The 12,361-nt window shown below is 42.0% G+C and overlaps 1 protein-coding gene across 2 annotated transcripts in view; it reads left to right on the top strand.

The window, feature by feature from the left end:
- The window catches only part of LOC139262924 (uncharacterized), a 28,341-nt gene extending 16,499 nt beyond the window's left edge, over positions 1 to 11,842 (top strand). For both annotated transcript variants that reach the window (XM_070878238.1, XM_070878237.1), the window contains 2 exons: positions 5,610 to 5,698; positions 7,606 to 11,842. In XM_070878238.1, the coding sequence (XP_070734339.1) occupies positions 5,610 to 5,698; positions 7,606 to 7,686 (170 nt within the window). In that variant the 3' untranslated portion in view covers positions 7,687 to 11,842. The remainder of the gene's footprint in view (positions 1 to 5,609; positions 5,699 to 7,605) is intronic.
- The last annotated feature ends 519 nt before the right edge of the window (positions 11,843 to 12,361 follow it).

Below are 12,361 nucleotides of genomic sequence, written 5' to 3'. Positions count from 1 at the left end.
GCAGATAGAGGAGGCAGAGGTACATGGGGTGCACACATTCACCACGAATTGTCCCCCGATAATGCTAAATGTTGAACTGAATGGACTCCCGGTGTCAATGGAGCTGGACACAGGCGCGAGCCAGTCCAGCATGGGCAAAAAGACTTTCAAAAGGTGGTGGTGCAAGAAGGCCTCAAGGCCAGTCTTAACTCCAGTTCACACGAGACTAAGAACTTACACTAAAGAACTGATTCCTGTAATCAGCAGTGCTACCGTAAAGGCCTCCTACGATGGAGCGGTGCACAAGCTACCACTCTGGCTGGTACCGGGCGATGGTCCCACACTGCTCGGCAGGAGCTGGCTGGGAAACATACACTGGAACTGGGACGACATACGAGCGCTATCGCCCGCTGACGACACTTCGTGTGCCCAGGTCTTAAACAATTTCCTTCGCTGTTCGAACCAGGCATCGGGAAATTCTAAGGAGCAAAAGTGCAGATCCCCCTAATTCCAGGGGTGCGACCCATCCATCACAAGACGAGAGCAGTGCCGTACATGATGAGAGAAAGGGTAGAGATCGAGATAGACCGGCTGCAATGAGAGGGCATCATTTCACCGATCGAGTTCAGCGAGTGGGCCAGTCCTATTTTCCCAGTCCTCAAGGGAATCTGTGGTGATTACAAAGTAACTATCGATCGTTTCTCCCTGTAGTACCAATACCCACTACCAAAAGCCGATGACCTCTTTGCAATTCTGGCAGGAGGAAAGGCGTTCACGAAGCTGGATCTGATTTCAGCCTACATGACGCAGCAACTGGAGGAATCATCGAAGGTCCTTTGGAATCCGATCAGCGGCGGCAATATTCCAGAGAAACATGGAAAGTTTACTGAAGTCGGTCCCGCACACCGTGGTCTTCCATGACGACATCTTGGTCACAGGTCGGAACACAGTCGAGCACCTGCAGAACCTGGAGGAGGTCCTTAGTCGACTTAACCATGTGGGGCTCAGGTTAAAACGCTCGAAGTGCATTTTCCTGGTGCCTGAAGTGGAGTTCCTGGGAAGGAGGATTGCGCCGGACGGCATCAGGCCCACCAACGCGAAGACGGAGACAATCGAGAACGCACCGAGACCACAGAACGTGAGAGAGCTGCGATCGTTTCTGGGACTCTTGAGCTACTTTGATAACTTCTTATTGGGTCTCAGCACACTGCCAGAACCACTACATATCTTACTACGAAAAGGGGGCGAATGGGATTGGGGCAAAAGCCAAGAAAATGCCTTTGTAAAAGCGAGAAATTTGTTATGCTCAAACAAATTGCTTGTGCTGTATGATCCATGTAAGCGTTTGGTACTAGCATGTGATGCGTCGTCATATGGCGTCGGGTGTGGTATATTGCAACATGCTAATGATTTTGGGAAACTGCAACCGGTTGCTTATGCATCCAGGAATCTGTCTAAGGCCGAGAGAGCCTACAGCATGATTGAAAAAGAAGCATTAGCGTGTGTCTATGGGGGAAAGAAAATGCATCAATATCTGTTTGGTCTAAAATTCTAATTGGAAAGTGACCAAAAGCCACTTATATCCCTGTTTGCCGAGAGTAAAGGGATAAATACCAACGCATCGGCCCACATCCAGAGATGGGCGCTCACATTGTCCGCATACAACTACGCCATCCGCCACAGGCCAGGCACAGAAAACTGCGCCGATGCTCTCAGTAGGCTGCCATTGCCCACCACGGGGGTGGAAATGGCGCAGCCTACAGATCTAGCCATGTTTATAGAAGTATTTGAAAGTGAGCTATCACCCGTCACTGCCTGGCAGATCAAAACCTGGACAAGCCAGGACCCCTTATTATCTCTAGCCAAAAGCTGTGTGCTTCACGGGAGCTGGTCCAGTGTCCCAGTGGAAATACAGGAAGCCGTTCCAGCGGCGCAAAGATGAAATGTCTACACAGGCAGACTGCCTTCTGTGGGGCAATCGAGTAGTGGTCCCCAAGAAGGGCAGAGACACCTTCATCAATGACCTCCACAGTACCCAACCAGGCATCGGAATGATGAAACCGATAGCCAGATCCCACCTGTGGTGGCCCGGTATCAAGGACTTAGAGTCCTGAGTTCACAGATGTAATACATGCTCGCAGTTAAGCAATGTACCCAGGGAGGTGCGCTAAGTTTATGGTCTTGGCCCTCCAAACCATGGTCGAGGGTACACGTCGACTATGCAGGCCCGTTCTTGGGTAAAATGTTCCTTGTGGTTGTAGGTGCGTACTCCAAGTGGATTGAATGTGAGATAATGTCAGCTAGCACGTACACTGCCACTACTGAAAGCCTGCGGGCCATGTTTTCCACACACGGCTTACCCGATATCCTGGTGAGCGACATGGGCCATGTTTTACCAGTGCTGAGTTCAAAGAATTCATGACCCATAACGGGATCAAACATGTCACATCTGCCCCGTTTAAACCAGCGTCCAATGGTCAGGCAAAGAGAGCAGTGCAAACCATGAAGCAAGGCTTGAAGTGGGTAACATAAGAACATAAGAACATAAGAATTAGGAACAGGAGTAGGCCATCTAGCCCCTCGAGCCTGCTCCGCCACTCAACAAGATCATGGCTGATCTGACCGTGGACTCAGCTCCACTTACCCGCCTGCTCCCCATAACCATTAATTCCCTTATTGGTTAAAAATCTATCTATCTGTGATTTGAATACATTCAATAAGCTAGCCTCAATTGCTTCCTTGGGCAGAGAATTCCACAGATTCACAACCCTCTGGGAGAAGAAATCCCTTTTCAACTCGGTTTTAAATTGGCTCCCTTGTATTTTGAGGCTGTGCCCCCTGTTCTTGTCTCCCCGACCAGTGGAAACAACCTCTCTGCCTCTATCTTGTCTATCCCTTTCATTATTTTAAATGTTTCTATAAGATCACCCCTCATCCTTCTGAACTCCAACGGGTAAAGACCCAGTCTGCTCAATCTATCATCATAAGGTAACCCCCTCATCTCCGGAATCAGCCTAGTGAATCGTCTCTGTACCTCCTCCAAAGCTAGTATTTCCTTCCTTAAGTAAGGTGACCAAAACTGCATGCATTATTCCAGGTGCAGCCTCACCAATACCCTGTACAGTTGCAGCAGGACTTTTGTACTTCATCCCTCTCGCAATGAAGGCCAACATTCCATTCACCTCCCTGATAACCTGCTGCACCTGCAAACTAACTTTTTGGGATTCATGCACAAGGACCCCCAGGTCCCTCTGCACCGCAGCATGTTGTAATTTCTCCCCATTCAAAATAATATTCCCTTTTACTGTTTTTGTTTCCAAGGTGGATGACCTCACATTTCCGACATTGTATTCCATCTGCCAAACCTTAGCCCATTCGCTTAACCTATCCAAATCGCTTTGCAGCCTCTCTGTGTCCTCTACACAACCCGCTTTCCCACTAATCTTTGTGTCATCTGCAAATTTTGTTACACTACACTCTGTCCCCTCTTCCAGGTCATCTATGTATATTGTAAACAGTTGTGGTCCCAGCACCGATCCCTGTGGCACACTACTAACCACCGATTTCCAACCCGAAAAGGCTCACTGCAGACTCGCCTATCCCGAGTCCTGCTTAGCTACCACACAAGACCACACTCACTTAATGGGATCCCACCTGCTGAACTGCTCATGAAAAGAGCACTTCAGACAAGGCTCTCCTTAGTTCACCCTGATCTACATGAACAGGTAGAGAGCAGGCAGCTTCAACAAAGTGCATACCATGATAGTGCAAATGTGTCACGCGAGATTGAAGTCAATGATCCTGTATTTGTATTAAATTATGGACAAGATCCCAAGTGGCTTCCCAGCACTGTCGTTGCCAAAGAGGGGAGCAGGGTGTTTCGGGTCAAACTTTCATATGGACTCATTCACCGGAAACACTTGGACCAAATCAAACTTAGATTCACGGACTATCCTGAGCAACCCACCTTGGACCCTACCTTTTTTAATCCCCCAACACACACACACAACCAACAGCATGGTTGACCACGAAGCAGAACCCATCATCCACAGCAGCACAGCAGCCCAGCGAGGGCCCAACAAATAATTCAACAACACCAGCTTTCACACCGAGATGATCAACCAGGGCAAGAAGGGCCCCAGATCGACTCACATTGTAAATAGTTATAGTATTGACTTTGGAGGGGGGGTGGTGGGGAAATGTTGTTATATATGTGGATTTGTATTTACTCTGTACAGCCACCAGAGGGCTCATTCCCCGGAGTCCCAAGGGATCCCATAATCCCTTGGGAGCTCAGGTATTTAAGGAGGCTTCACAGGTTAGAGGGGCACTCTGGAGACCTGCAATAAAAGACTACGGTCACACTTTACTTTGAGCTCAGTCTGATTCTTTCTCCATACACAACAGTTTTTCCCAATAATTTTCCCACCACTAAGGTTAGGCTGACTGGCCTGTAATTACTCCGTCTATCCCTTTCTCCCTTCTTAAACAAAGGTACCACATTAGCAGTCCTCTGGCACCACACCTGAAGTCAGAGAGGATTGGAAAATGATGGTCAATGCCTCTGCTATTTCCTCTTTTACTTCGCTTAACAGCCTGGGATACATTTCATCTGGGCCTGGGGACTTATCCACTGTCAAAGCTGCTAAACCCCTTAATACCTCCTCTCTCACTATGTTTATTTCATTTAATATTTCACACTCCTCCTTCTCGATAGCAATGTCTGCATCACTGCTTTTGTGAAAATAGACGCAAAGTATTCATTAAGAGCCATACCAACATCTTCCGCCTCCAAACACAGATTACCCTCATGGTCTCTAATAGGTCCTGCCTTTTTATTTAGTTATCCTCTTATTCTTAATATATTGATAAAACATCTTTGGGTTTTCCTTGATTTTACTTGCCAAAAATTTTTCATGCTCTCTCTTTGTTTTCCTAATAAGACCAATGTTTGTCTGTTTGTACCCAACTCCTAGGCACATGTCATGATGTCTGATTTAACCTGAATGCATCCATATTTGCAGGCTTAGGACATTTTTAAGCTGTATCTCCAGAAATGGATGTACAAATGCAAACAGTGCTGTAGGTCTGAGAGTTACACAACAACAATAATGGCCACTGCTTTCAAGGCCTTGTGGCTGCTGTGCAGAAACAGCTTCCAGAAATCCTTCACCTCCAATTGTCCTTGAAACAAAAGGGACTTATCTTTTTCTTGCTGATCAGGACATTGTTGCTTGCCCCTCTCTGATCCTTTTAATGGTCCTGGGCACAAAGCCGAAGGCCAATTTCTTGTGGTCACCCCTCATTTATCCAGCAATGGTGGGAGGAATATTAAGCAGGAGGTCTAGTTACGACTCACCCTATTGCTTCATTATCATATCAGCCATTTGTTTGCACCTGAGTATCTTCTATCCTTCTTACATAATGAACCCAGTCCTGTATAATGATGATATACACTGTAAAAGTTACTTGTTATTAAGAAAATCTTGACATGGTTATGCTCAGCACTAAACACTGGCATATCACATCCCCTTCTGAATTTTAAAATTGTGACACTATCAAAGAAATTTTATTTGCCTTATTTATGGATTGTTTGAGACGGAATCATAACATGATATTTCATTTTCTAGGAGCTGTTGTCGCTATCATCATAGTCGTCGTTGTAATGATTATAATCATTATAATTGTGGTACTAGCCATCTTCAATAAAAAAGGAAAAGTAAGTTTTTTTCTAATTATTTAGTTTGAATAACCTTTTTCTCTATGTAGGTTGTCCCAGAATATACATCAATTCCCATCTGAGAAAGTGGGCAGATGTTCTATTCCCAGGTCTCCACTTATGCAACTATTGATACAGCCAGTACATAGTCAACTTCTACAAGTCAACTGGCCCCCTCATTTCCATTCCCTTTTTTCCCCATCTAATCTCGGCAGACATTTCAGTTCAATACTGATGGAATGCTGCATTGTCTGAGGTGCCATCTTTCAGATGAGCCATTAAATTGAGACTTTGTTTGCCTGTTCAAGTGGATATTAAAGAACCTATGGCACTATGACATGCAAGCTCTCCCCATGTTCTGGCCAACATTTATCCCTCAAGCAACAGCATCAAAACAGATTAATTGGGCATTTCTGTCATTTGTTGTTTATTGGAAATTGGCTGCTGGATTTGCCTACACAGTGGCTACACTCCAAAAGTAATTCATAGACTGTAAAGCACTTTGGCAATGGCATCAGGATGTAAAAGTTGCTATTTAAAATGCAAACTTTTTCTTCTTTTGTTCCACCAAACCCTCTGCCTATGCTCCACTTGGTGCACTCTGTTATTTGGATGTGCTCAGAACTTTTCTACCCATCAGCACTACCTCAGGTGGCCTGCTTAAAATTGAGAAGTCACAGTGTAGGCAAACGCTACTCTGTAACACCACTTCACTTCTCCCATTGGCTTTACTGATCAACAGTGTTTGATGCAAATGTTATCAGAGTTGGACGCTGACCAGTGATAAAACAACTATATAACAAAATCATTTGTAGAAAAGACTTAATAGAAAAAGCTACAAGCTGGGCATTTTTGCAACTAATTATTCTAGGCTGTCAACTTAGCTCAGTTTGTAGCACTTTCACATTTGAGTGAGGAGGTTGGGTGTTCAAGCTCCACTGTGGATGTGAGTGCCTAATCTAGGTTGATACTCCCATGTAGTATTGAGAGAAATTTGCAATGTTATTGGTACCATCTTTCAGCACTGACAAAAGCGACAAGAAGACGAGAAGCAGCTATGTGTTGAGGCTGGAAGGTCGGGACCTACTAGCTGCCAATGGAGATCGGCAGCTATACCATCCCAAATGAACTTTTACAATTGTGGGAGTAATTTCAAAAACTGAATCAGTGATAATCTTTAAATCTTCAGCCTGCCCTGGGGAGCTTCATAGACGCTCCAATCAGTGGGAAACCAGGGGTAAGCTGCACTGTCATGTTCTTCAGAACCGCTGCCATGTGGTGCATTCCAATTGGACAAGCAAAAAAATGAGATGGGATACTGGCAAAGCCTTCTCCCACCTTATTTACATGTCTCTGTCTGACCTGGGCATGCTGCTGTGCTTCTCACCCTGGCAGAAAATCCCCGGAAATCTGAAGGAATGCAAGAGTCGAAGTCCTGGAAATCTAGGTCACTGGTTCTTTTTCCTTACTTTACAACCAGGGAACTGGGCAATCCCTGGGGGTAAAGGTCAAGATAATTCACCCCAGCAACTGTAACCAATGATAAGTCCCAGGAGTGATCTATTGCTGGGAAATTATTCAAGTTTTTAATGTTGGTTAAGAGCCAACTGTATCACTAAAATTCAACTGGATTTTGGATGCCAAATATCACTGTCCAGATAGTGATGTAAAGTATAAATCAGCTCTAGCAACCCATACATCCTAAGCAAATATCACACCCTATGTTATAACAAAGTCCTTTATCTCTGTTCCAGTCTCAGTCCCAAGCCTTGTTTTTGTTACTGATTCCTTAAGCAGTGGAGTTTTATTAAAGGATCTGGCTTTATTTTGAGTTTTTCAGGGAAAGATAATTGGTTTTACAGATGCAAGTTATTTGAATGACTAAACATGTGGATATTCCTCTGCAGATGGCAACATATTACACCGACTCAAACCATGAATCTGCCGTACCAATGAATCAAGTAGGCACAGAAACGCCGAAGGAATAAATAAAAAGTGCATCTAACATTAGTGGGAGGCATTCACAGAACTGAATAGTTTTAAATGTGAACAATGAAAGGAAATTGCAAGGAAGGTATTTTAACAATCTAAAGTTCTGAAATTGATTATGATGCAGAACATTTTATGTTGGTAATACTGTTTAATTTCAAAATGATTTTTCAATTAAAATAACTTTAAAAAAATGTTTCTAATTTTATAATTATGTGATTTACGATGATCTTATAAATAGCATTGGACATTGTATGTAATAAACTAGGCAATTTGGTAAGTATCAATATTTACAGATTGACTGATATGATTTGAAAACAATAGCAGATTGTGAGCAAAAGTGAGGTCCTTCTGCAATCTGTCTAAAATGCCCAGACTCCACCTCAATCAATAATAGTTTTGTAATCCATCACATTAGTTGCCTTTTTATCTCTTTGATTTGTTGGGCTACACAACAGTGATCCTCTCAGTGTAAATAATGGTAGTGATAACAGTAAACGTCACCCTGGATGAAGCAAAGTGTATATTTTGCTCCCTCACACACTCCCACTGTTAGTCAATGGACATGTATATATACCATAAAGGGATGAAATGAAAATATTAGTCTAATTAGGTCTGTGTAAACAAGAGTTACAAGCAAACTGAAGATTAAAACTTTACTAAAGAATAGTTTATGAACTCTATATCATTGCCTTCAGTCAGCTATAGAGTGCTTTTTAAGATCATGTCTCCTTAATCACAAAAACAAATTGTGTTGGTTATTTTATGCTATCTGTGTTATCTTTTGGCACTGGTGCGATGTAATGTTTATCAGTACCTCACCACAATTTTGAAAATATGACTGGTAGTGAGACCACCTGCTCTCAAGCAATTTGCTCTCAAGATCTCTGCTTGAGCTGCTGTTCAGTCAATGGAAATAATAATTAGGAGTGATGTAAAACAGTCTGCTGACTCGCTATCACCCATTTTACACTTTCTCTCAAAGTCCAGATCTACCCCTATGTGTCCAAGATCAAAGAAATGTGAGAGTAAAGCCAACTCAGATATTGTTGGTAATGTGTAAGGTGAGTTCAGCCAAAATAGAAGATCCAAATGGAACAGATAACCATGCTGTTGAAAGGGAGTTCATCGTCTCTATGCTCTTGAAGCTAACATTTGCATCCCAGGGAAGGAAGGAGATTGACACAACCACGTCGCTCCCTAAGGTGATATCATTTAAGGTTTTAAACATTGCTAACCACAAGTATCTAGCTGATAATCTGCCCAATAGACTAGCTATCCAAAACTTAGAACATAAGAAATAGGAGCAGGAGTTGGCCATTGAGCCTGCTCCGCCATTCAATAAGATCATGGCTGATCTTCTACCTCAACTCCATTTCCCTGCACTATCCCCATATTCCTTGATTCCTTAATATCCAATAATTTGTTGATCTCTGTCTTGAATATATTTAACGACTGAGCTTCCACGGCGAGAATTCCAAAGATTCATTACCCTCTGAGTGAAGAAATGTCACAACTCAGTCCTAAAGGCTGACTCCTTATTCTGAGACTGTGACCCCTGGTTCTAGATTCCCCAGCCAGGGGAAACATTCTCCATGTATCTACACTGTCAAGTCCTGTAAGAATTTTGTATGTTTCAATGTGATCTAAACTCTAGAGAATGTAGGTCTAGTCTACTCAATCTCTCATCATTGGACAATCCCCCCCCCCATAACAGGGATCAGTCTGGTGAACCTTCGTTGCATGCCCTCTATGGAAAGTATATCCTTCCTTCGGTAAAGAGATCAAAACTGTACACAATACTCCACGTGTGGTTCTACTAGGGCCCTATATTAATTGCAGTAGTACTCTTGTACCTGCATGTCAACTTTCAGTGATTCGTGTCAAGGACACCCAGGTCCCTCTGAACACCAACATTTCCCAATCTCTCACTATGTAAAAAATACTCTGATTTTCTATTTTTCCTATCAAAGTGGACAACTTCACATTTCTTCACATTATATTCCATTTGCCATGTTCTTGCCCACTCACTTAGCCTGTCTATATCCTCTTGAAGCTTCTTTGCATCCTCCTCACAACTTACATTGTCACTTAGCTTTGTATCATCAACAAACTTAGATATATTACATTTGATCCCCTCATCAAAATCATTGACATAGATTGTGAATAGCTGAGGCCCAAGCACTGATCCTTGCAGTACCCCACTTGTTACAGTCTGCCAACCCAAAAATGAACCGTTCATTCCTATTCTCTGTTTTCTGTCCGTTAACCAATCCTCAATCCATGCTAGTATATTACCCCCAATCCCACGAGCCCTAATTTTGTTCCATAATCTCTTGTGTGGCACCTTATCAAATGCCTTCTGAAAATCCAAATACACATCCACTGGTTCCCCCTTATCTAGTCTGCTAGTTACAACCTCAAAAACTCTAACAGTTTTGTCAAACATGATTTCCCTTTCATAAATCCGTGCTGACTCTGCCTAATCCTATTATTATTTTCTAAATGCCCTGTTACCACGTCCTTAATAATAGATTCTAGCATTTTCCCTCCTACTGATGTCAGAATAACTGGTCAGTAGTTCCCCATTTTCTCTCTCCCTCCTTCCTTAAATAGTGCGGTTACATTTGCTACCTTCCAATCTGCAGGAACTATTCTCGAATCTATGAAATGTTAACAACCAATGCAGCCACTATCTCTATAGTCTCTTCTTTCAAAACCCTAGGATGTAGGCCACCAGGTCCAGGGGATTTATCGTCTTTCATTCCTATTAATTTCCCCAGTACAATTTTTTTTGCGAACACTATTATCTTTCAGTTTCTCATTCTCACTAGACCCTTGGTTCTCCACTATTTCTGGGAGATTTATTGCATCTTCTTCTGTGAGGACAGACACAAAGCATTTGTTTAATTTCTTTGCCATTTCCTATTCCCCATTATAATTTCTTCTGTCTCAGCCTGTAAGGGACCCACATTTACTTTCACTAATCTTTTCCATTTTACATACCTATGGAAGCTTTTACAGTCTGTTTTTATATATCACGCTAGTATACACTCATCTTCTATTTTCCCTTTCTTTATCAATTTCTTGGACCTCTTTTGCTGAATTCTAAAATCCTCCCAATCCTCAGGCTTACTGCTCTTTTTGGCAATATTCTCTTTCTTTGATCTAATACTATCTTTAATTTCTCTTGTTAGCCACGATTGGACCACTTTTACTGTGGGGTTTTTGTGCCTGAAAGAAATCTATATTTGCTGTAAATTATGTATTAATTCTTTAAATGCTAGTGATTGCCTGTCTACTGTCATACATTTTAATGTAGTTTCCCAGTCTACTTTAGTTAACTCTCTCCTCATACCTACGTAGTTTGCTTTGTTTAGATTTAAGACCCTAGTTTCGGATTTAATTAAATCACTTTCAAACTCAAAATAAAATTATATAATTTGGTCACTGTTCCCAAGGGCCCCTTTATTATAAGGTTAATTAACCCTCTCATTGCACAATACTAGATATAAAATAGCCTGTTCCTAGTTGGTTCCTCAACATACTGATCTAGAACACTATCTTGTATACAATCCATTAATTCATCCTCCACACTCTTCCTGCAAATTTGGATTGCAACGTCTATTTGTAGATTAAAGTCCCCCTTGTCAGCTATCTAGGGCTTTAACCTAAAATAACTTCACCAGTTGTAATAATCTCAGCCTCTGATCACTGCTATAATTAATACTCTGTGTCCATTAATAATGATTTATAGCATTACAAAGTTACAAATTATGTACAAACATTCAGCCCAATGGGTTTTTGCTGCTGCTTATGCTCCACACAAACCTCCTTCCACCCCTTTTCATTTAAGCCCATCAACATTCAGTTCTACTTAAATCTTCTGTTTTGGCTGAATCCACCTCGCACTTGAGCAACAGTATCTGAACTGACTTTACTTTCACCTTTCCCTGATCTTGGACATGTTTGGGTAGACCAACATTCAGTAATAAACTGAATTGCCTATATAACTTCAGCTTCTAATTTTGTTAAGTGACTGTCCATTAATGCTTTGCTATTCAATGACTGGATAACACTGTCTATTTATAGCTACTGTGTTTCTGTACCTAACTTTAAGCAAAAGTTGTGATTCTGTAATCAATAAAATCTTATGATCAGTTGTCTGGTGTCTTCCTTGATGATTTGGTAAGAAAGAGTTAATTCATTCACTCAGGTATTCGAATCAAGAGTTGAAAACATAAAATTAACTTTAATCCAAACTGGTTAGTCGAAGGACCATTCGACAACCCAACTTAGGCATTACTCACTCCCAGACTTGAAATGGGGCAGTAAAACCCCAGATGGTTCTTTAATAATGAGAATGGCAATGGTGTTAAGAATTTGTCTGGTTCCTTGGCATATATTTTGTTAGGAATGCTAGCAATAAAGGTTGTATTAAATAATCTATTTTACGTTCAAGATTCCATTTTGTGGTAAATGACAATCTCTTCAGAAATTTGCTGAAACAGGGAATATCTGTAGAATGTCAGAAAAACAGCCCAAATTTCCAAGGCCCCTTATGAGGTTGGTAAACATATAGTTATCAAGCAGATTGATTCAGTCAGAAGGTTAGAACTTTGTAAAATAACAAAACTATCTTTATGACATGTTGTCAGTACCCATAGCCTTCAT

The sequence above is a fragment of the Pristiophorus japonicus genome, chromosome 4 (genome assembly GCF_044704955.1).
Source record: "Pristiophorus japonicus isolate sPriJap1 chromosome 4, sPriJap1.hap1, whole genome shotgun sequence".
Taxonomy (NCBI): Eukaryota; Metazoa; Chordata; class Chondrichthyes; family Pristiophoridae; genus Pristiophorus; species Pristiophorus japonicus.
The sequence above is the reverse complement of the archived record's forward strand: the minus strand, read 5'-3'. Positions and strand labels throughout refer to the sequence as shown.